We start from the raw sequence: 25,338 nt of genomic DNA, 5'->3' as shown, positions 1-25,338 counted from the left end.
AAAACACTTGAAGACGATTTTCAAAATGTTGAAAATATACAAATCGGTTGAAAATTCAATACATTTAGTACAAGTTAATTGTTCTGTGTGTGTGTGTATGTGTGTGTGTGTACGTATGTATATATTTTTCATGTCAGTAGAATTGTAAAGAAACTTTCAATTACTTTTTATTAACTAAATTAATTTACATCCGTATTAGAAGAGGGCTTATTTGGCTACAACAATTAAAGATTCAGGGGCTGACATGCCGTTTGGTTCAGTGTGTATCACACAAAAAATCCAACCTGAAAGTATTGACATAACCACAAGTTTTCATTAAAAAAAAAAAAAAAAAAAAAAATATAGGAAGAAAAAAAAAAACAGATGGGAGGGGAGGAAGTAATATATAAAATAAACAAAAAAACACTCAGCCTGTCTGTCCGTCGGACAGTCTCGTTTTGAAGGCTTGTACTGAGAGCCTCTTGTGTCAGAGCAGTTGTTGTAGTTGTCATTTAATTTTTGAAGCAGTAGCAATAATAGTAGTGGTGGTACTAGCAGTAGTAGGAGGAGCAGTAAAAAGTAGTAGAAATAGTAGTGATGAAAGTAGTAATAGTTGCGGTGTCATGTTGGTGTATAGGAGGGAGTGTCAATGGCACGGTCGTCATAGTAACAAGTCTGCCAGTGAGGTCATCTGCATCTTGTCTGGAAATAGAAGTAAGTTAACAAACATCGTTTAAGAGGGGAAACGATTTGGATTCAAAAATCGGGGGAGGAAATAAAACTGGGGAGAAACAGTATCAAAAAAAAAAAAAAAAAAAAAAAAAAGTTTTGATATCCCTCTTAAGTTAGAGTAGGAGTAAATGTCATAAGGGAGTGGTTTACATTTATGCTAATTTTGACAGATTCAATCAAAATTGAATTTATTAACATTATTGTATTATATTAAATTCTACTATGAGTTGTCTGGGATCAATAAATGTAAATTGCGATATAACATTTTATCTCTTTGACCTATTTTCATTATTAACATAGTTTCTCTTCATATTACTGTGATAGCAAGTGGGGGGAAACTAAATTATCCAGAATTAGGGATGTCAGTATGTTCTGTTCTACTCTGTGTTGTCCAAGAGCAATAAATGTGATTACAGTATTACATTAAAAAGGAGATAGTTTCAGTAAATGAATTACATTATTTTTCAGCATATTAAAACAAGGAGGAATGGGCTGGTCAGAGGATAAAGAAAAAGTTAAAAACGGAGAAATGGGGGAGAGTGAAAGAGAGAAGGATAAAGAGACAGCTGAAGAGATGTAAAGATAGAAGTTTTAGCATGGACATGTTACACATGAATAGTTAATTTAAATTATTAAAACTTAAAGTTTTCATTTTAATTCAACTTCAAAACTAGTTATCCTCATTGGTTCATCATTTTCATCCATTTTACTGCTCAGCCTTGTTTTTAAACGACATTTTGTTGTAGGGAGTATCCATCCAAGATTTTTCAAACTTAACTCGTTTGTGTAACCCGATCTGGAGTAGATGGCGCTCATTTAGCATCCCATGCCCCTTTTCAATATCATCATAAGTTAACACTGCACCCTTTTCAATATCATCATAAGTTAACACTGCACCCTTTTCAATATCATCATAAGTTAACACTGCACCCTTTTCAATATCATCATAAGTTAACACTGCACACATCAACAAACAGAAAATTATGTCGGTTAAGTGATTCTAGAATTAATTCTACCTTAGAGATTTGGAGTTCAATTGCTAGTAAAAAAGCTTAGTTTTTTTCTTGAGTGATACAAAAAACAAAAAAAGACATGAAATGTATGAGGGAGTCTGATGTAGTGGATTAACTACAAGGTTCAGTTCAAAAGTCCTAGAAGGTTACCGGCTATAACAAAGAATGCTGGAGTAGTAAAATATCTGAAACCTTATCCTCGAGTGGCCTCTGGGCCTTGATAAGTGGTGACACCCTTGTAAAAAAAAAAAAAAAAAAAAAAAAAAAAAAAAAACCTGAAAATGGTTATAACCAAGAGAAGAGAATGAGGCAGAAATAGGTTAATAATCACATGTACCAGAAATTTGTAATATTTGTATTACTGCTTTTATTTTGGATGTTATTCTCACCACGTTTCAACCCACATAACCTCCAACCTTCTTTAGATGCATCTTGATAAACTTTGAATTCTATCAGGACTTTACATTGCAAGTGAAACAGTTGCATTTGTGAGTGATTTTTCTTCTAAGTGGCGACTAGAAATAATAAAATGCTTATCTTTTGGTGATTGTGTTTTTTTTTTGCTTTTTTAACTGACAATCTTCCAAAGCTCATTGCTGAGTAAAAATTTTCAGCAATTATTGTGATTTCCCAGATGTCTGTTTAAAGACATCCATTTTTTCTTGTTTTAACTTAAGACTTTACTTGTACTCTATACTACTTGTGTTTTAAAGTAAATAAACACTTGAAAATAAGTTAAACCGCCAAAAACTTAATCCAGGTAGGTAGTGTAACACTATTCTAGCATCAGGGCAACAACAGAATGCCTTGCTGGGCAAACTTGGTAAGTCAAGCAGTTGACATTGCCAAAAAGTTCCAGATTTTTGATAAAATGAGCAAAATCAAATTATTTAAACAATAAAAGTTTAATAGAATATAGTTTGTTTTTGTTTTTTTTAACAAAGTTTTGTTTTTCAATGAGCTAAAAAAAAAAAAAAAAATTAAAAAAAAAAAAAACACCTGAAGAAATTTTAATCCGTATTAGAAGAGGGCTCAGCATAAAATTCAGTGTATATTTAGAATTACAATTATTAAAAAAGCAGAAAAATACAGAAAAATCTTTATGATGCATGTACTCATCACAAAATGAAAACGTCATATTCCAAAACTCACGTGTATTTGGCTAGTGACTTTTCTATTTGACTAGTAAACAAAAATATTTAGTTGTCAAAGGCCAACTAAAGATAAATAAACTAGAGCCCTTTCTATACTGAATTACGAGCTGGATTTTTTTATTTAATCCATGTATTATTCTTGTTCCATCATCCATGACTAGATAAGTCTTGATTGAGCCTTTAATCCAGAAAACTCACTTAAAATTTATTACTTAGCACTTTATCCATTGCACCAGGAGTCCAATAAAGGATTCTGTTAAAAATTTTGTACAGATTGTCTGAGAAGACGAACCTGAAAAAGATTGGTTATATCAGCAGAAACATTGTTAGAACAACATCCAAGAGGAGAAAAGTAGTTTAAAAAATATCCTAACATGACAGAAATAGTAAAAGATGCTGTGCTTTGCCACCTGTTCATTGTCTTTCACTTGATTGGCTTTCATAGTTTCAGAATAACAAGTCTTTTTTAACAGTGGTATTCACTCTAAGTGGGCTGAGCCATCTTCTCCCGTAAAAGGAAATCTAGGGAAGATCAAATTCGCAAGCGGTTCCCACTTGCATGTGTGTATATATATAAAATACCGGCCATCCTCTCCCCTTAAAAAAATTTATTTTTTATCTATTATTTATTTTTTTATTTATTTATTTCCATTTAGTGTCTTTTAACAACTCTTGCTGACATTTTCTTAAGTAATAACCTGTACATTTTAGTTGACCTATTTTTTTCGCTCCTTATAAACATCTTTTTGTCTGGGTCATTTTGACATTTGCTTTTCTACTTTATATCTAACTAAAGGGGGTACCCGGCGATGCCTGGGTGTTTTGAGGTGTGTGTGGTTTTGGGCAAATTAAAACTCCGGGGAGGGGGGGGGGGGTTTAAAATTAAAAAAAAAGTTTTGGTAGGTGAGTATGAGGATTGAACCCGAACCCTTGAGGCACAGTTGGAAATTAAAGTGTGAAAAAAGGGGGAAAAAAAAAAAAAAAAAAAAAAAAAAAAACGTGCGACGTTAACCACTGGGCCACCACGACATACAACGGAAACACGTTTGAATTTATTTAAGTATTAAAAACAGGTGGCCGCAATAAAAGTTCACTCTGCTGCTTCTATTTGACCTAATTAATGAGGTCAAATAGAACCCACGCGGTAAACTTTTGCTGCGAGGCAGCGTTTGGGTTTGTTTACCCAACTTTGACTGTTTTTTTCCCCCAACAGATGTTGGGGAGGGGGACCCAGCTCCCCATTGTCCGGATTGAATAGCAATTGTCTGATATAAAAGGAGTTTGTCCCCACATTGATCAAAGCTGATTGCTTCTGGACGTTTCCAGGCGCAATGCCGAGAACGCACGGTTTGAATTTAGTTTCACTTTATTTATACTAAAAAGCAGGACAAACAGGCGACAGAGCGAAATAGCGCGAATCTCATAAAAGTCGACGTAAATAAATCTAGAGGTAACCCGCGTTCCCAAATCGTAGATATTATTATCTAGCGGGTATATAAATAGTTCTAAGCAATCGTACCCCCCCCCTCCCCGAAAGCGTGTGCGAAAGAAGCCTTTGCGAGACATACACGAAATGGTCACACACATTTTGCCTTATATATATATATATATATATATATATATTCTATCACCATTTAATTTTTTTTTCCCCTCTTCCCTGATCTTTCTTATTTACGTCTCGGCAGCCGTATGAAAAGTATATCTTATTTTTCTTTTATTAATATTATTGGAATTTTTCCCCTTTTCCTTTTACATATTTGTGAATTATTCCATGGATTTCGACCCTTTGGATTATTTTGGACCATCTTCCAATTACGTGATTTCCTTGGATTTTACTTGTGCAAATGGAACTTTCTTGGAGTTATATTTTTGGATTTTACCGTCATTGGATTATTTACCATTCACCAGACTATCCATTCATGTGAAATCACCTTTTTCTTCACCATATTCCCTCTGCTTTACTTTTTGTTATCAAGTAAGATCTTTGACTTACTTGCAGTTTCATCAAATACTTCCGATCCCGCATTTTGCTAATTCCTACCCTCTGATGAAAAGGAAAGTATTTCTTCAAATCCGTGGATTAAGGACTATCCACTTATCAAGCGTTTCCTTTTCAGATTAAATATGTTTTTAACTCTTTTTCAAAGTGTTTTTTTAACATGTTTTATTAACTGTTTGCTCTTATATATCTATATTTTTACATGGAATTCACCACTTATCAAGGCCCAATGGCCACTCGGGGATAAGGGTTATTGTGTGTACAGTAATCAAAGGGATAGTGTAGCAATAGTATTGGAGAATTGGTAAGGTGTCATTACTTAGAGGGGGAGCGGTTCATCAGGAATTTGTTTGTGTTGGACTTGAAGACATCCAGGTTGAAGTCGGGGGGGAAACAGGCAAGCGGAACAGCATTCCACAGGCGTGCACTTCTAAGAAAGAAGCTTTGTTCATGGAATCTACATTTTGATTTAGGCACAGATAAGGAGTGGAGAAAATTATTGACGGTGGTTTCAGCTAGTCGGGTGTTTTTTTGAAAAAGATTGGCGAGGGGGGACCAGAGAATGGCGCTCAGACGAGCACTTGCCATGGAAATAACGATAGAACAACGACAGGCTTGCTATGTCTCTTCTGTGGGAAAGAGGTTGCAGGGTAGAGAAAAGGGCATCCCCCACTAAGCCACAAAGTCTATTTTGTACTCTGTCAAGGCAGGATAGACTGTTTTTAGCAGCTCCTGCCCAGATGTGGCAGCAGTACTCCATCTTTGGACGTACTTGGCTCTTATATAGATAGAGAATTGCATCATTAGTGAGATATCGTCTGGAGCGGTAGAAGGATCCCACCATTTTCCCAGCGACCTTGGCCACAGACTTGATGTATGTGTTCCATTTAAGATCAAAAGTAAAGGTGAAACCCAGAAGCTTATCAAAACATGAGGCCTCCCCAAGACGTGAGCCATCCATTTCAATTGATGCCAGATGGGGATCAGAGCGTTTATGATATAGAGATAGGAGCTTGGTCTTAGATGCATTAAAGGTAATATATATATGCGCATATCCCAGTCAAGAGAAATTGTGACATTAGGTTTTTGCAGTTCTTTCAGGGAGACCTCAATGCCCTCCTACATACAGCGCACGGTATTACCTATTTGGTACTGACCAGGCTCAACATGGTTAACTTCAATGATCTAACGCAAACTGGTGTGTCGACGTGATTATGCTGTACTAATAACAAAACTGTTTGCATTTATTTTTTTCATGTTTTATTAAGTTTTAAGCAAAACCGATGTCATGTTTTGTTTATAGTAATTTCAAAGAGATTATAGATAATGCAGAAGAAGGGTAAATAAACTTATTTTACTTATCCCTTTTTTTTTTTTTTTTTAATAAAGTAAATATGATAAAAAGAATGCAGAAAAAGAGAAGGGAGATAATTTTAGTCACTCCAAGTTTAAATGAGAAAAGATAAGCACTCAAATTAAGCTATAGAGTCCGTTTTTTGGGGTTTTTTTTTTTGTTTAAAAGATTTCTAAATCAAAATCTCTGATCAAAATGTTCCCGTTTCGGATATATTCACAAAAAAACTTTAATTCTGTCAGTCAGAAAATTTAGAATAGGATGGCAACAAAGTAAATGTTTACATTGATTTTTTTTTTATGTGTGTATATATATATATATATATATATATATATATACACACACATACATAAAAAATATATATATAAAAATTGAACTTTTCTGTCAATTTTTGTAAATAAAGTTTTATGTAGAGTAAAAAAAATTTGATTAAAATAAAAAAAAAGGGGGAGGGCTTGGAGGGGGACTCTCTCTGTACCTGTTAATGTTCCTTCTCAAATTTCATTTTAATTGCTTTAAATTGTAACTTCAATCATGTCGTATTTCAAATTGCTCCTGCATTTCATTTGCACATTTCAAGATGCTTATATAATATTGGACATAAATGAAATATCGTAGTTAATAATACTTCTGTACGAAGTAAAAATGGGAAAAATGATAGTGCTTGTTAAGATAGTGTTGACAGATCGATATTTAAAAAAAAATGTCATTTTAAGCAAAAACAACATTACGTACTTAATTGTCATGCCGCAAATTGTAATATATCCAAAAATTTATCAAGTAGAAAGTTATTTATAGTTAAAAGTAATTTTTACGGAAAATTGAGTAAAATTGCATTTTTCTTAGAAGTAAAAAAGTAGATAGTAAGAGTCTCCACACAGAGATATAACCTGAAACAATTATTTCAGATTACTTGTTCACGGCTGCAATATTTGGTGTCTATAGCGATAGACTTTTTTTCTTTTTTTTTTTTTAAAGACAATAGCAGTTGTTCTACTCGATGAATTTTTGTAATTTTTGGATATATTACTATTTTCGACATGATAATTAAGTATGTAATATTGTTTTTGTTTAAAACATTTAAAAAAATCGATTTGTTGACTATCTTAACAAGCACCAAAATGATTATGTAAAATTTTAAATAAAAATCAGTTTTATCATATTTTGCTGATTCACCATTGATAAGAGCGGAAATTTCATAAATTGAATAAATAAGTTTGTCATTTAACCCTTTAATAATTAATAGAGAATCGGCAAAATACGAAATTCGATTTCTATTTCTAATTAAAATTCTATTCGACAATTTTTCCTAATTTTTGGTGAAGATACTCACTTTTGCATGATATGCAAGTATATCGAAAAGATTTTTATTTAGAATACAATTTTCATTTGTGTGCAATACTATATAAGCACCATAGTTTTTATTAATGACTAGCAGGTCACCCAGCATTGCCCAATCATAAAATATACATAAATATTATATTTTAATTCATACAGAAACTGAGATGTGTGCATGTGAGTATCATGTTTTTTTTTCTAAACAGTTCACTTCTTGTAAGCAAAAAAAAAAAAAAAACCCAAGCTGAAACCGAACCCAGTGAGTCAAGTACGATAACCATTAGACCAGCTTGACAAGATCTTTAAAAAGTGTTTTCAAACCAACTTATTAACATAAAGAATCTGTCATGTAAACAAGTCACACATGCGCATTCGTGAAACGGGTGACAAACAGATAAAATCCAATAACCCACAAGAATCAATTTTTCCATTCTAATCTCTTAGCAGTCCTTTTTTCCAGAATGAAAATGGATTAAAAAGTTTTCCACATGTCTGAATACCATACATATAAAATTTTAAGTCTAAAGCAAAAATTTGTTGAGCATATAGGTTGAAAATTGTCCTCGCACACATTTTCACCTTTACAGATATATAGATAATTGTACATTTTGTAACAATTTTCCAAATTCCTTTGGATTAAGCAGAGAAAGAGTTGTGTCGATCTTTGACTCCGTATTCACCTTTGTTGTATCCAATAGGGGGACATGGTTAATCGTCTAGATTTTTATTAACTGTCTTTTTCTCATGAATACAAGTAATAAAAAAATATGGTGTATGGCAAGAGAAAACTACTTGCTTGCCTCCTAAGAAAGGCAGAGTTAGACAGAAGGTCATAATTATTTTTGTATGTAGAGTAAATCCAACTCCCAAAAAGGATACATGGAATTTATATGAGAAATTTTTTTAAAAATTGATTCAGTCTAGAGAAAGATTTGTTTCACTGAGAACAGAAAAGATGAAGTATAGCAGAAAAACATGATCTCAGCTCAACGGATACAATGTCCAACACAATTTGAAAGATGCGTAACAGGAGTACAACAAATTTAAATCTGCACGTGAAACGGATATGGATGCACGTTTTAAAAATCAGAAAGCAGCCATGCTTTAGACATTTGAGAATGATAAAACCCTCGATATCAAACATTAGATAAGATTTTTGACAACTTATGAGGGTCAACTAAACTGGATGACGGAAAATATGAATAGAATTTTAATGACTATATAATAAAACACTAATGCCATTTCATGTTCACAAGTACACATCACATTATCATCTATCATCTTTTTAATAGATGAGACCCCCCCCCCTTCTCAAATTCATGTGATGTCGCAGTTGTGTCAAAGTGGAGCTTTAACTAAAATCCAATTTCTTGGTCTTCAGACTAAGCCTTCCCACAGAGACTGACCTGTGTGTGTGTGTGTATATATATATATATATATATATACACACACACACAAAATATATAAATATATATAAAACGGAAATCCTTATCCGTTTAAATGGACCGGCAAACCAGAAAATAGTGGGTGATCTATTATTTAGAAAGGGTTGAGAGGGCCTCACTGACCAATATTTGTCATTTTTTTTTTTATCTTTATTCCCCACTCCCTCATCAATGAAATCAAATCTCTATATATTTATGAGTCAATAAAACTTTAAAATTTGGTTTAACTTAAGTAGGACAACCGTTGGAATGAATGTGGTATTGTGGCGACTGAAACAGTTCTAGTTAAAAATAGGATAGACAATTTTAAGTATCCGTGATTAACGATATCCATTATCCCCACACTTTTGATTGACCTTATGCCTAATTTGTTCATTATGTAATATTTTTATATTTTGTGCAAATAAATATATAAAAGTGTAGTACTGTTCTGACCAATATAAAATATTGCGGTGTCTGCGCTTGCATTGAATATCTATAACATAGTAATATGTCACAAACCTCTACAAAGATTTTGAAGATGGAGACCCCCAACCCACCACCCTAACTTCGTTTATTCTGAAACTACATTAACCAGTGTATTTAGATAAATATCTTTCAGTTTCAACAATGGTGATACAATAATATTGTGGGGTCTGCGTTTGAGCCAGGCGTCCATCAAATGGAAATTCTTTGAAGCCTAGCTGCAATATGCAACAGATGAAGGATACAACTGGGTCCTATGAGTATATAAAAATGCCAGATGACATTATCAACCATTTGTATCTGTTTATTATTTTCAGGATTTAAGAATAAAATTTAGATGTTTAGTGGTATCACCACATGTAATATACCATGCCAATTAACATAGCATTTGCTTCTTTTGTATTTAGCTCGATTTTTGCACTCACAAGAAAAAACCTAATTAAAAAAAAAAAATTTTTTTTTTTAACTACAAAAAAATATTTATGATGTACGTACCCATCACAGAATAAAAATGTCATATTTCAAAAGTCACTGAAATTGATAAAGTAATTTTGTTTTGATTTTTATAACAAAAATCATTTTTAAATGGTTTAAAGCAATAAATGTGGAATCATTACAGGGCTGATCTCACAAGTGTGAATCTTATTCATAAAATTTGATTTTCTTTCTTAAAAATAAAACTACTTTAACAATTCATACGATTTTTGGAATATGACATCTTAGTTCCATGATAGGTACATACACCATATAGATTTTCCTTTTTATTTATTTATTTTTTTTTAATTAGGTTGAATTCTAAATAAGAATCGATTATATATATATATATATATATATATATATAGCTAAGAAAGTCCATTTAAACGGATAAGGATTTCCGTTTTATATATATTTTGTGTGTGTGTATATATATATATATACAAAATATATATAAAACGGAAATTCTTATCTGTTTAAATGGACTTTCTTAACTGAGCAGCAGCAGCAGCACCACCACCTTCGGGGAAAAATAGGGAACTGAAGTGACCCTTCACCCGTCCCAAGCAGACGATGTATTTGAAGGAAGAAAAATAGAAGCATGACAAATACCTGCTTGCTCAGCTTAGAGCCTTTGTTTCTTGGAAGGTCCATCATCATCATTGTTGCCAGCACTGGGTGGGGCTCCTTTTGGGGGTTCAGCCTCTAACACCTTTAGACGCTGTCCACCAATGCTTTGTCCATGCAGGGTCTCCATAGCTCTCATGGCTGGCTCTTTGGAAGCAAACTTAGCATAGCCATAATTGCGACCTGGAAAAGGAATAATCTGCTGTTGAACAGTGTTATTTTGCATCAATCCACATGTTTTTTTCACCAGACTCATGTTTTGAATCAGAGAAAATGTCCTTCCCCACCACCACCATAATAGCAATTGTTTACTCATTTAAATGTAGTTGTGGTGTGCACTACATTGGACAGACGTTGCAAAGATTGGACTCCCATGTTAAAACAACACATTCCATCCATTCAGATGTTTTGAATAATACCTACAGTTTAGCCATTTGTGAACACCTTATAAATAATTGGGTTTGTGCCTCCAAATTTAGTGTTGACTTGTTCTCCATTTTGAGCAGGTTGCTCTCACATTTTTCATTTGAAAATTCTAGAAGCCATCTACATTAAGTCTTTGAGACCTCTTTGAAAGCAAAATGAAAATTATTTAGGACAGTGCCGTTTCTATTTGATTCTCTCCACCCCCTTTTGACCATCACCTGCCAGATTTCCTTTTTCTTTTTTTTTTAAAATCATAATTTAACCTCGATCTAGCTCTGTTAAGCAAGGTATAAAAGCGAGCAGTTAGCACTTTCATCTATTACTTTTTAATTCATTATGTTGAATAAATTTTGTCCATATAGCTATTATAAAATAATGATCTATATAGAAATGACAACATTTCTGCTAAATTGTGGGTTAGAAGAAAATAAAGGCATTAAAACATTTTAAAATGAATTTTTTAAGCAAGAGTATTGTAACTAAAGCTGCATATTAAAATAAGCTAATATTGTTTATGTGCAAGAAGTGGAAAACAATGGAGACTGATGAGAATGTGAGGAAAAGTATAGGAAGTAAAAAGTGGATCTTGCTTTTACTTTTGTCCGCCTTGTAACTTGCATTTCTCTTTGTCCTTTAGTCGTTACATTCTATGAGCGATGCTTTAGCTGATGTTGAAATTTGTAATGAAAGCCAGCTAAGTTTCTGACGATTTTATGGTTCCTGGTTCTTAGGATTTTGTGTCAGCGAAACCTTGAAAGGCTCAGATTTCAATGTTTATAAATTCTCTGCAGAAAATCAAATAGTGATAGGAAGGGAAATCTTTCTGAAAGAACAGATTGCTAACCTTAAAATTTTGCTTGTATCATCACAATCTGATTTGATGTCCTTTTTACATGCTGGCATGGGTTGGACAGCTTTTAGAAATTGACGTCCAAGCTAACTTATCTCCAGCTTATTCAGTCTCATTAAATTATTTTTATCAGGGGATATGTCAAGTCCCATGTCTACGCTGATAAACCAGGCACACTTGGAAAACAATTGACTCATTATTGCTGTAATACAGCCTAATTTAATGCGTTTAATTGTGAAAATAAGACTTCTAGACTACGCGAAAATTGCGGGATGGAGGTATAGCCCTAAATTGTATTTAACTTTTAAATGCCAAAAATGAATCTTTGACAAAAAAAACACATATTTAAGTATTAAAAATATTTTTCTGGTAGAGTTTCTCTATTTAAAAAAAAAAAAAAAAAAAAAGTAATAATTTTGTCTGCCACTTAACTGGGTTCTTATCATTGAGCACTTCATGTTGAAATGAAAAAAAGTTGGTCACTTAGCCCACATGCATAGATCATGATATTAAAATCATTTCATCACTCTAAACCTGCTTAAATGACATTTACACTTCATAAATGTTAATTTTAACTAAATTCTTGCTGCAGTTCATGCCGGGTGAAGGATATGTTCTTGTTAATGGAATCAGACATGGCTTCGTGGCCGGGTTCAAATCTCAACTAGTGGTAATTATGATTCCTTACACTGATTATTCTTGAAAGGGTGAAACCCAAGTGTCTGTAGGTATTAAAAATAATTATAGTAATTATATATATATGTTTTCCTTGGCTTTCCCTTATGAACTGGACCTGCTACCCCAACAGTTCTGTATCTGACCCAATAACTCTCATTCATTGTTTTAACATGACCATACCATCTAAGTTACACATTTTCTTATACTGTCCAGATTTAATCTTCCTCCGGAGTCATCAGATCTAAGCCCGTCTTCAAGATTAACATTACACATCCATCATATCATTTCTCTCCATGCAATGCATGTCCTCAACCTTCATTGGGCAAATGTAGGTCAATTTCAATATTTATTATGCAAATGTATGGAAGCAGGTGAGGAACACATTTATACCAACATTGTTCAAATTTGAGAAAAATATTAGTCATAGACAAATGGGTCACAGTCCTGCATGCATGTAGGAGATCACTAGACTTTCAAATAAGACTCAAACATTATTTGTTTTGCAGGGGACAAAATAATTGAAAAGAATTTTCTTTTTACCTGAAAGCAAATAGACATCAATGAGGTCTCCAAATCGACAGAAGCAATCTCGTAAAATGATTTCTTGTACGGCAGATGGTTGGCAGACGATAAAGAGACGCTGGCTCACAGGTGTATCCTCAGCACGGAGTGGCTGTGTCCTTGGGAGACTAATATTGGAATAACGTACACGTTCCAACATCTGTTCTTTGGCCAATATGCGTTCAGGATTGATGCCAGCTTTCTCTAAAACCATTGCTGCCTAGTAGGGATAATAAAAAAAATTTTGTTATTACTTTCTATCTTCTGTTGTATAAAGGGTAACTGTGTGTTTGTGTGTGTGTTTATATGTCCAGCTAAAAGTTCAAAACAAAAATCCACAAAGTTGGTATATATTCTTGATCGACATTACCTTGGATGAATAATATTTAAAATTTAGAAAAAATTATTCACTCTTTGGGTGGGGGTGTATGTGGGGGGGGGCAACAGGGTCAGGTTTCATCAGAGAGATCAGTTTTTCAGTGTTATGTAATAATTTGGAAAATGCTGACTCATTTGAAGAATAAATTATAAAAAGAAAAGTTGTGTGTGCATATTTAGAGAGGAATGGGCTGGGTAGAGGAGAGAGAAGTTTTAATAAAATAAGTTACTTTTGCCCTGATAGTCAGCAATAAGGGATACATATCAGTGAAAATTAATTTGCCTGGAAATAGATTATACAAAAAAGAAAATCAATTAAATCCGTAAAGTTTAAAAAATGGGAGCTCAGCTAAATAAAACTAGTATTTTTCTCCAAAAGGATTTGAGCAAATCTTTTCAGTTTAAAATTAATATACAAAACAAAAAAAATCTTAATTACAAATTAAAGTTTTGCCTGAGAAATAAGAAAAAATAAAATGCAAATTTACTCCCATAATGAGACTTTTTTTCTGATTTCTATGTTTTTTTTTTACACCCCTTTTACTTTATTTGCAACATTCCAGTTTTAGAGGTTTTCTTTCTTATTATGATTGATTCTTGGGTTGAAATCATTTAAAATGGTGATGTGAGCAATAATTGTTTTCTTTCAATTTTATTTTTAACCATTTCTTTTCTACTATTAAAATCCCCACCTTCACTTTGTTTTTTTAATATATAATTTGGTAAAAAATATATAGCAAAAAAAAAAAAAAAATAAATAAATTCAACATTTAATAAAAAATATTCATATTTTAAAATTTTTATTTGGGAAATTTGTCAATGTATTAATGTTCTAGGATAAAGTACTGTTATCACAGTAGCTGCTAGAAGTTTCTTATTCTGCCTTGACAGAGTTTAAAATAGACTTTGTAGTCTAGTAGCTGGTGGCCTTTTTTTCCTTGCAACTTCTTTTCCACAGAAGATATGTTGCAAGCCTGTCTCTGCTCTATCGTTATTTTCAGGGCAAGTGCTTGTCTGAGCTACAATCTATGACCCCCTCCGCCTCGCCAAATTTTCATGAAAAATATTTGTCTAGCTGAAACCACTATCAATAATTTCCCACACTCTTTATCTGTGCCTAACCCTAAAAGTGGATTCCATGAACAAAGTTTTTTAGAACTGCACGCCTGTTGAACTGTTTTGCTTGCTATCCAACTGACTACAAAATGGTAGTTTTCAAGTCCAACATAAACAAGTTCTTGAGACGTCTCCTTAAGTAATCCAATTTACCAAATTTCCACTACTAACGATTATTACCATTTGCCCCATTAACTACTGTACACTTATTAACCCTTATCCTTGAGTCGTTTCTAAGCCTTGATAAGTGATGACTCCTTTGTTAAATAAAAAAAAAAAAATAAAAAAATTCAAAAGGTCTTATTTTTTAGTCTAATTTTTGTTTTATAGTTTAATGAAATCATGGAGAACCTAACATTAGGTTAAGTTTTCCTCAAAAAAAAAAAAAAAAAAAAAAAAATAATAAACAAGGTCAAAGTGAAATCTTTTTATACCTGGAAACCATAACCTTTTGTGATAAGAGAAATATAAAAAAAAAAAAAAAAAAAAAGAAATTCTCCACACTTCTATAATAAAGTAGAATGTGCAATTGTAAATATTATACTAGAGAAAAAAAAAAAAAAAAAATAATAATACAAATCAACTTCCATAACGACTTTTTTTTGCTCTCTCTATATACCGATTTATGATTTTTTCCTCTTTTTTCATATGAAATTGTTTAAGATGTTGATGTGAGAACTAATTGTTTTTGTTCAATTTCATTTTTAACCATTTTTTTTCTGCTAACATCTTTTATGTTTAATATAATAGCTGTGTTGTCACAATTAAAATTTAAAAACAGAATATAAGGCTAAAAAATAAGTCAGCAATTTCAGCTAGATTGGGCATGGCAAACCCATTTTTTAGAAAGACTAAATTCATTTTGAAATAAGAAATTCGGGCATTGTAACCACACTGTTTTGAACCCTAATCACTTTAGAAAAAAATTTTTTTTTTTTTTTTTTGTTAAAACTATTTAAGCTGTAAATTTACTCAAGTCATTTTTTAAGGTTGATAAATCACAAAATATATCGTTAGAAAATCAGAAAATAAAAACAATATCCTGACTTTTTGTAAGAAAATTTTCAAGAGTAGTCGGCAGATTTTTGTTGTTTTTTTATTATTTTTATTTTTTTTTTGATCATCAGAAATGAATTTTTTTTTCTTGTCACTCACATCTTAATGCTTAATTATCCTATTGAAACAAAAAAATAAAAATAAAACAGCATTAGAAAGCAAATAATAGCATGTCTGACAACCCCCACCATGTGAAATGAATTCTCCACTAAAGCCAACAGTAGATATTTTGTCTTCTTTAAGTCATCAGAACCGATAATTTTTATATGAAAACTTAAATCACTGACAATTCTATGATATTTATATGAATATTAGTAAGGACACTGCTATTGTGCTATTTTTGATTGAGGGGTACGAGTGATAAGCAAATCAATTAAAACTTACTTTTTTGTAAGTTTCTTTTGGCGTTGAAGTCCACGGGGACGAACCTCCGGAAACTTCCATAAAACTGTGACAAAGAATAACAGATAAAAATTATTTTTAACAATTATTTTTTTTTGTTAATAGATTCAACAAACATCTTGAACAATAAAAATAAAATGCAGTCACTAATAATGTCTGAGTAAAAATAAATGAATAAAAATATTAAATCATGGTTATATTTTTAAACTCAATTTCATTTTACTGCATTTCAAAAATATATGTACATTCATCAACTACTCATGTCAATCTTTTTTTTCTTTTTTAATAGAAATTGCTCTAGACAAGATGTGAAGCCACTTGTTGTAAGGAGCTAGTAAGAACGAAAGATAAATAGGAGAGGCTTATAGATGTTAGTCTTGAAAAGACCAAAGCTATAGGTGGGAGGAAAACCGTCAGCAGGAAGAGAGTTCCACAACCTTGCAGTTCTTGGAAAGAAGCTACTGGAATAGGAAGCTGTATTATGAGGTATCTAAACAGCAAATTGATGGAGACCACTAGACTAAGGATTCAAACAAGCTGGAACAAAGGAAGCAGGGAATAGATCAGAAAATACTGAAGAACACATGCTATAATACTCATAAAAAGACTAGCAACATCACGTTTGTGAGAGAGAGAGAGAGAGAGAGAAGTTGCAGAGAAGAATCTAATAAGAATATCGCGAAGACAGGATGTCTATAGACTTTATAGTCTTGAAAAGACCAAAGCTATAAGTGAGAGAAAAACGGTGAGTAAGAAGAGAGTTCTACACAAGCTTGCAGTTCTTGGAAAGAAGCTACTGGAATAGAAAACTATTACATTGAGGTATAAAAACAGCAACTTGATGGAGACCACTAGACTAACAAGAAAGGATGTGACGATTCCAATTTTTACCCCGGTTCCGAGACAATTTTTGATTTCATACTAAATTCCCAATTTCGATTCTTTATAAATCTCTAAATATTTAAATATAAAATGGTTATTTCGTCCCAATTACCTTAAAAACCCCATGTTAAATGTGCACATTATTTTCTCAAACATAAAAATACACTTGTGTGATGGGGTGATCTGTAGATTTTAGCTTTCTTCAAAGTTTAAGGTAATAAATCATTATATTATTACTACCAGCAGTGAAAGATTTAAAAAAAAAAAAAAAAAAAAGAAATAATAAAAAGGAATTATTTTTGGAATCAGAATATAGGCACAAATTTTTTCGATTCCAATTCCAATTGATCGTCCCAACACTACTAACAAGTCAAACGAGCTGGAACAAAGGAAGCAGGGAATAGATCAGACAATACTGAAGAACACGTGCCATCATAGCACTCATAAAAAGACTAGCAACATCACGTACGAGAGAGAGAGAGAGAAGTTGCAGAGAAGAATCTAAAACAAAGTGTGTCTTCTTTTCAAGCTACAGATATAAATAACTGCAACAGTAAAGGAGGTAATTTGCCTCCATTTATATCAAGTTAGGTATGTGCAGTGATGCTGATAGCTCAATTTTACAGAGACCTAGGATGCAGAAATTTGATTTTTGTATATCCTTAAGAAATATTAATCTCCGATATTTGTTAACTCGATAAATAGTCCACAAATTTCAGTTTCTTTGAAATATTTAACGTGTGTGTGTGTTTTTTTTTTTTGGGGGGGGGGGGATAAATAGATAGATTATATTGGCACAACCACCCATTCAAAAATTCAATTAGTTCAGATTTGTATTTAATTTGATCCATACACAGCAATTAAACAAGATTCCTTGAATTTCAATTTTTTCTCCCACAAGTTTGTGAACCTTAAATTTTAGAAATTTTCTAGTAATCAAAATCATATAATGGATTTTCATGAAAATCGAAATTAGAATTCTAGACACAAGGTTATTATTACCATTATATTTTGATTTTAATCTTTGTAAGGAGATAAACATGTTGCAAAACTGTTCTGGTCGGGAAATTTTATCTATCCTGGACACGTATTGATCTAATACATATATCAAAAATATTCTTTGATCCCACCCTGACCAAAAGTCCAATAAAAAATTCTCTTCACCTGTCTCCATAACAAGGGGTCATGTCAACTGGGGGCGCCTGGTCAGCAAAACGTACATGGATCCGACTGCCCATTGGAAATTCAAAGCCATCCAACTTATCTCGAGCATAGGCAGCTGCCTGTGGTGTGCAGTAACGAGCATATGCAATACCTTAAAGGTGAGAAAAAAACATTTTAATTAACAGATTATTTTTTAGAGTGAATAAACTAGTTCTTAATGATTACAAAGAGCGAGAAAAGTGTCATATATGTGCTAGCTGTCGTTTTGATCATCTAAGACAGGTTGAATTGCTGTAAAAGTTGAAATATCAAAATCATTAAAGACAGCTATTTCTGATTGAATAAAACTGTACTTTGAAATTAATAACCAACTCCAATACAATCCTTACTATTTATTTTTTGTCTCGCATTTAAGCTTGGTACTTTATAATTTTACAGAGACCTGGGATGCACAAATTTGATTTTTATAAATCCTTAGGAAATTTTAATCTCCAATATTTGTTAACTCAATAAATAGTCCACAAACTTCAGTTTCTTTGAAATATGTAACTTTTATGTGTGTGTGTGGGGGGGGGGGGAGAAAAGTGGGGCAAGAAAAGGGACTTTTACTTAATTCTGTTTCTGAACACATTTTCATACACCCTTTTCGGCTCTCCCTAGTTATTAATTACTTAGCAGTTTTCTTCTTTTTTAATATTGTCATTCTCATACGGTTTCCACTTTCTTTCGTTCCCACATTTTGACAATTGGCATTTAAAAAAATTGTTTCTTTCAGTCAAATGTCGAGGACAACTTAAGACTATTACACCTGGAATAAGCATTACATCACAGGCCCACAAATAGGTTAGCTTCCAATCTGATATTTCAAACGTAACTGTGTGATAAAGAAAATCACATTGTTCGAATAGACTTATAACAACGCAAATCTAATCAAACTTAACCAATGTTGCTAGAGATTTAATAAGAAGCAATGTCCTTTTACACTATTATGCTCATAGTTTTTTTGTTTTTTTGAATTGATATCTTATACATAATGGTTTAAATTTGAATTTTTAAGGGGATTCTGCCTACATCGCTCCCTTAGAGGGGGAACAGAGCTTTTACATATTGAAAACACAGATTCATGATGACTTCAAGTTTCTTCCCTGGAAAATTTTACACATTTTTAGTTTCTTTGACCTTTTCTTCTATAAAGTGCACACACATAGAAATTGAGAAAAAGAAAAAGTAAAAAAAAAAACTGCAAAAAAAAAGAAAATAGTAGAAAAAGCAATTTTAGTTTGTTTAAGCTAAAATGTTAAGTAGCGCACTTACCTGTGGTTTCATTGAGGTCGCAGTATTCAAGTCCCGGAATGAGCGAGAGTAACCGAGTGAGGTAGGATTGATTGAGGGTAAGCCCCACTGTCAAATGCAAACGTTGGCAGCCATTGTTGGCATAATTCTGTATGGGTTCCATAGGACCCATGTTTGCACCAGAGCAGCCAGCGCCGCCAACTCCCATGCCTCCACTTAGACCAAGACCAGCACCTCCTGTGAAAGACAATTGACAGTAATAAATATAAATCTTTCATATATCAGCGATATAAGTACAAAAAAAAAACATCAGTACATCTTTTGCTAAGTCACGTAGAGATCACAATAAGGCAGGGAGTATGTTTAAAATCTAGGACTAGATAAAGGTTTACAAACTTTGAGAAACGTTTGTGGAGAAAACAGAAGACAGAAACAGAGGATGGGGGCGGATTTCTGTCAACAATGCTTAATAGCTCCAGTAGATATCTCACTGCTGATGCAATTCTCTACCTGTATAAGAGCCAAGTACATCCAAGGATGGAGTACTGTTATCACATCTGGATGGAAGCTGCTAGAAAGACCTTATCCTGCCTTGACAAAATAAACTTTGTAGCCTAATGGGGGATGTCTTTTTCTCTTCCCTACAATCTCTTTCCTCCAGAAGATACGTTATCATTATTTTCATGGCAAGTGCTCGTTTGAGCACTAATCTATGGTCCTCTCTCATCAAACTTTCACGAAAAACACTCGTCTAGCTGGAACCATGATCAATAATTTCCCCTACTCTTTATCCGTGCCTAAACCTAAATGTAGATTCCATGAACAAAGCTTTTTTCTTAGAACTGCAAACCTGTGGAACTCTTTTCCGTTTGCCTGCTTTCCAGCTAACTACAATATGGTCGTCTTCAAGTCCAACGTAAGCAAGTTCTTGATGAGCCGTCCCTTTAAGCAATTCCATTTACCAAATTTCCACTACTAATGATTACGATATTGTCCCATTAACGACTGTACACTCATTAATCCTTACCCTCTAATGGTTTTCAGGCCTTGATAAGTGGTGAAAAAAAATAACTAAAAGAAAATGCTTAGGCTAATTGTATAGCAGAATAGATAAACATATGAAGGCTTTGGTTATTATGCTATTATTCCTGAAGGCTGAAGGGGGTTTAACTTTACTGTATCATAGCTCTCACATTGGAATGATTAATCGGAATCTGAAAATCAGAATTTGTTTCAGTATTGGAATTGGGAAAATTTGAGCCTATTTAATGATGCTAAAACCGATTCCTTTATTTATTTTATTTGATTTTGTTTCTATAAAACATCATCCATTGCTTGTAACAATAATAATAATTTATTGATTTAAACTTCCAGTAAGACTAAAATCTCTAGATCACCCTGTCACACGTTTGAGAAAATACATGCACATTTAAGATGTGTTTTTACAGTAATCAAGACAAAATAACAATTTTATAGTAAAATATTTAGAGATTTATAAAGAATCGGAATCGAGAATTTAGTACGGAATCGGGAAAAATATTGGAATTGTACCATCACTAGTAGGTATACAGTAAAAAAAAAAAAAAAAAAGAAAAAAAAAACAAACAAAAAAAAGAAAGTCAATTTAATTGCAAATTGTTTTTTGCAATTAAAAAAAAAATTTAAATTCATACTATTTTAATTTCTTGCTAATCTTTTTTAAAGTTTTGTTTTATATTGAAAGCATTGTTTATTTAATAAATACAAAGTTTTTATGCATTTGTTTTTTCAAAGTTACTTGTCTCTTCATTTATAAGAGTTTGTCAATAATTGTCAAATTTGTTTATTAGCGTATTGTGGTTTTTATTTGTTGTGTAAAATGCATAAAAACATTAAACTAATCACACTAAGAATAATTATCTAAGAAAATTCACATTTCCCATAAAAGACCCCAGTTGCATGATCACCAGGCCTGTTATAAGGACGGCTTTGGTAATACAGAATTTTACAATAAAATTACTAAAAGCATAAATTACACTGACGTTTTGCAAGAATACTTTTCCAGTTTTTTCTTACCTGGATAAGGAGGCATGGTATCTGGCCCTGGTGGTCCATAACCACCGCCGTACATGTCTGGGCCACGAAAACCAAAATCATCTCGGCCACCCATTTCATTGAAGCCACGTTTCACACCTACATATTTTTTTTTTTTTTTTTTTTTTAAATTTAAAAAGAAATAAAAATAGCTTAAAAAAAAAAAAACAAAACAAAAAAAACTAAAAATTAATATAAAAACATACCACTTTAAGATGTATGACAGACCAAAGAAAATGCGCTTTCAAATTTACATGTAATAGACAGTATTATAGAAATATCGAGATGCGTCTAAAAATATACATTAAAAATTTATTTTTATAAGGTTAAAAGATATGAGCTCAAAAATACTTCTGACCTGCAATGGTTTCAATTATTGTTGATGTGAAGATGTAAGTTAGAGGAAAGGGTTCCTTTAACGGTGTTTCATTAGAAATTTTGCAGGAGTAGAATTATGAATGCTTTATCTGCTCAAGTCTCAGGTGGTTTGATTAGTGCATCAATAAGCCTGGCGAAGAAAGTTTGATGCAGGGGTGGGGTAGAGTGCAAAGGGGAGTAGAAGAAAGAGCAAAGGGTAGAGTGGAAGAAAAAAACGGGGAGGGAGCAGGAGGAGAAGAGAGAGCGATTGAGTGTTGGATTGGCAGGTGACTCCAAGAAGAGAGGCATTTGATGGGTTGCACACATGCAGATCAATTCCATGGAGGAATGCAAAATTTTCTACCACTGTCTATTGAAATGCATAATTTGATTCAGAAATATGCAAGATGATAGTGGTCAAAGGATCCGAGACAATAGACAATAGGAAATATTAAACATTCCAGGGGAAAAGAATGTTTATATAAATCGTTACAAACAGAAAGTAGGTCAGTCGGTCAAAGCAAGAACAAGCTTACATTCTTAACCGCCAAACATCCACACCACCTTCACGCGTCATAACTAAATTCCAAACTGTTGTTGGTGTGAAACAAAAAATATTATTTTATAGATCGGTGTCAGTGTGTATATATCATAAAACAGTGACAAAAGTAGATTTAGAAATTACATAGACTGAAAAGTACAATCAGACGACCTCAGCAAAGCGATCGAGTGGAGGCGGGGGGGAAGAGAGATCGGCTGGGGGACCAAGGGAGGAAGAAGAGAGAGTCGCGGGGGATCAGGGGAAGAAGAAAGCGGTAGAGGACCAGGGGTCTAAAAAAGCGGAGGGGGGTCAGGGAAAGAAAAGAAAGCAGTGGGTGGGGCCGGGTAGAACAGAAAAAAGAGAGCGAGGATGAAGAGAGGAGGGGAAGGAACCGGGGGGGGGGGAGATCGGCTGGGGGACCAGGGGTAAGAAGAGAGCAGTAGGGGACTAGGAAGGGGGGGGGCAATAGTGGACCAGGGGAAGAAGAGGGCGGTGGGGAAGCAGGAGAAAAGAGAAAGCGGTGGGTGGGGCTAGGGAGGACAGAAAAGAGAAAGCGGTGGGTGGGGCTAGGGAGGACAGAAAAGAGAAAGCGGTGGGTGGGGCTAGGGAGGACAGAAAAGAGAGAGCTAGGCGTGGGGGAAGAAGACAAGAGAGAGCTAGGCGTGGGGGAAGAAGACAAGAGAGAGCTAGGCGTGGGGGAAGAAGACAAGAGAGAGCTAGGCGTGGGGGAAGAAGACAAGAGAGAGCTAGGCGTGGGGGAAGAAGACAAGAGAGAGCTAGGCGTGGGGGAAGAAGACAAGAGAGAGCTAGGCGTGGGGGAAGAAGACAAGAGAGAGCTAGGCGTGGGGGAAGAAGACAAGAGAGAGCTAGGCGTGGGGGAAGAAGACAAGAGAGAGCTAGGCGTGGGGGAAGAAGACAAGAGAGAGCTAGGCGTGGGGGAAGAAGACAAGAGAGAGCTAGGCGTGGGGGAAGAAGACAAGAGAGAGCTAGGCGTGGGGGAAGAAGACAAGAGAGAGCTAGGCGTGGGGGAAGAAGACAAGAGAGAGCTAGGCGTGGGGGAAGAAGACAAGAGAGAGCTAGGCGTGGGGGAAGAAGACAAGAGAGAGCTAGGCGTGGGGGAAGAAGACAAGAGAGAGCTAGGCGTGGGGGAAGAAGACAAGAGAGAGCTAGGCGTGGGGGAAGAAGACAAGAGAGAGCTAGGCGTGGGGGAAGAAGACAAGAGAGAGCTAGGCGTGGGGGAAGAAGACAAGAGAGAGCTAGGCGTGGGGGAAGAAGACAAGAGAGAGCTAGGCGTGGGGGAAGAAGACAAGAGAGAGCTAGGCGTGGGGGAAGAAGACAAGAGAGAGCTAGGCGTGGGGGAAGAAGACAAGAGAGAGCTAGGCGTGGGGGAAGAAGACAAGAGAGAGCTAGGCGTGGGGGAAGAAGACAAGAGAGAGCTAGGCGTGGGGGAAGAAGACAAGAGAGAGCTAGGCGTGGGGGAAGAAGACAAGAGAGAGCTAGGCGTGGGGGAAGAAGACAAGAGAGAGCTAGGCGTGGGGGAAGAAGACAAGAGAGAGCTAGGCGTGGGGGAAGAAGACAAGAGAGAGCTAGGCGTGGGGGAAGAAGACAAGAGAGAGCTAGGCGTGGGGGAAGAAGACAAGAGAGAGCTAGGCGTGGGGGAAGAAGACAAGAGAGAGCTAGGCGTGGGGGAAGAAGACAAGAGAGAGCTAGGCGTGGGGGAAGAAGACAAGAGAGAGCTAGGCGTGGGGGAAGAAGACAAGAGAGAGCTAGGCGTGGGGGAAGAAGACAAGAGAGAGCTAGGCGTGGGGGAAGAAGACAAGAGAGCTAGGCGTGGGGGAAGAAGACAAGAGAGAGCTAGGCGTGGGGGAAGAAGACAAGAGAGAGCTAGGCGTGGGGGAAGAAGACAAGAGAGAGCTAGGCGTAGGGGAAGAAGACAAGAGAGAGCTAGGCGTGGGGGAAGAAGACAAGAGAGAGCTAGGCGTGGGGGAAGAAGACAAGAGAGAGCTAGGCGTGGGGGAAGAAGACAAGAGAGAGCTAGGCGTGGGGGAAGAAGACAAGAGAGAGCTAGGCGTGGGGGAAGAAGACAAGAGAGAGCTAGGCGTGGGGGAAGAAGACAAGAGAGAGCTAGGCGTGGGGGAAGAAGACAAGAGAGAGCTAGGCGTGGGGGAAGAAGACAAGAGAGAGCTAGGCGTGGGGGAAGAAGACAAGAGAGAGCTAGGCGTGGGGGAAGAAGACAAGAGAGAGCTAGGCGTGGGGGAAGAAGACAAGAGAGAGCTAGGCGTGGGGGAAGAAGACAAGAGAGAGCTAGGCGTGGGGGAAGAAGACAAGAGAGAGCTAGGCGTGGGGGAAGAAGACAAGAGAGAGCTAGGCGTGGGGGAAGAAGACAAGAGAGAGCTAGGCGTGGGGGAAGAAGACAAGAGAGAGCTAGGCGTGGGGGAAGAAGACAAGAGAGAGCTAGGCGTGGGGGAAGAAGACAAGAGAGAGCTAGGCGTGGGGGAAGAAGACAAGAGAGAGCTAGGCGTAGGGGAAGAAGACAAGAGAGAGCTAGGCGTGGGGGAAGAAGACAAGAGAGAGCTAGGCGTGGGGGAAGAAGACAAGAGAGAGCTAGGCGTGGGGGAAGAAGACAAGAGAGAGCTAGGCGTGGGGGAAGAAGACAAGAGAGAGCTAGGCGTGGGGGAAGAAGACAAGAGAGAGCTAGGCGTGGGGGAAGAAGACAAGAGAGAGCTAGGCGTGGGGGAAGAAGACAAGAGAGAGCTAGGCGTGGGGGAAGAAGACAAGAGAGAGCTAGGCGTGGGGGAAGAAGACAAGAGAGAGCTAGGCGTGGGGGAAGAAGACAAGAGAGAGCTAGGCGTGGGGGAAGAAGACAAGAGAGAGCTAGGCGTGGGGGAAGAAGACAAGAGAGCTAGGCGTGGGGGAAGAAGACAAGAGAGAGCTAGGCGTGGGGGAAGAAGACAAGAGAGAGCTAGGCGTGGGGGAAGAAG

General features: G+C 35.4%; 1 protein-coding gene across 4 annotated transcripts in view; it reads right to left on the bottom strand.

Annotated features, from left to right (window-relative positions):
• LOC145263721 (RNA-binding protein 45-like) overlaps positions 1–25,338 on the bottom strand; it is a 71,808-nt gene that overhangs the window by 8,314 nt on the left and 38,156 nt on the right. For 3 of the 4 annotated variants that reach the window (XR_013864593.1, XM_080120687.1, XM_080120689.1), the window contains exons 6-11: positions 21,442–21,558; positions 19,408–19,623; positions 18,094–18,244; positions 16,030–16,093; positions 13,075–13,315; positions 10,566–10,763 (exon numbers count right to left, since the gene is read on the bottom strand). Coding sequence is in view for 3 of the 4 variants with exons in the window: in XM_080120687.1 (XP_079976813.1) it covers positions 10,579–10,763; positions 13,075–13,315; positions 16,030–16,093; positions 18,094–18,244; positions 19,408–19,623; positions 21,442–21,558 (974 nt within the window). In the remaining variant the exon portion in view is untranslated. Of the gene's footprint in view, positions 1–63; positions 682–10,565; positions 10,764–13,074; positions 13,316–16,029; positions 16,094–18,093; positions 18,245–19,407; positions 19,624–21,441; positions 21,559–25,338 lie in introns of those variants that run through there. The other variant, XM_080120688.1, reaches the window with a different exon arrangement.

The sequence above is a fragment of the Euprymna scolopes genome, chromosome 39, assembly GCF_053919585.1.
Source record: "Euprymna scolopes isolate OS-2025 chromosome 39, ASM5391958v1, whole genome shotgun sequence".
NCBI classification, from domain to species: domain Eukaryota; kingdom Metazoa; phylum Mollusca; class Cephalopoda; order Sepiida; family Sepiolidae; genus Euprymna; species Euprymna scolopes.
Note: the sequence above shows the minus strand (reverse complement) of the source record. Positions and strands in the feature narration are given on the sequence as shown.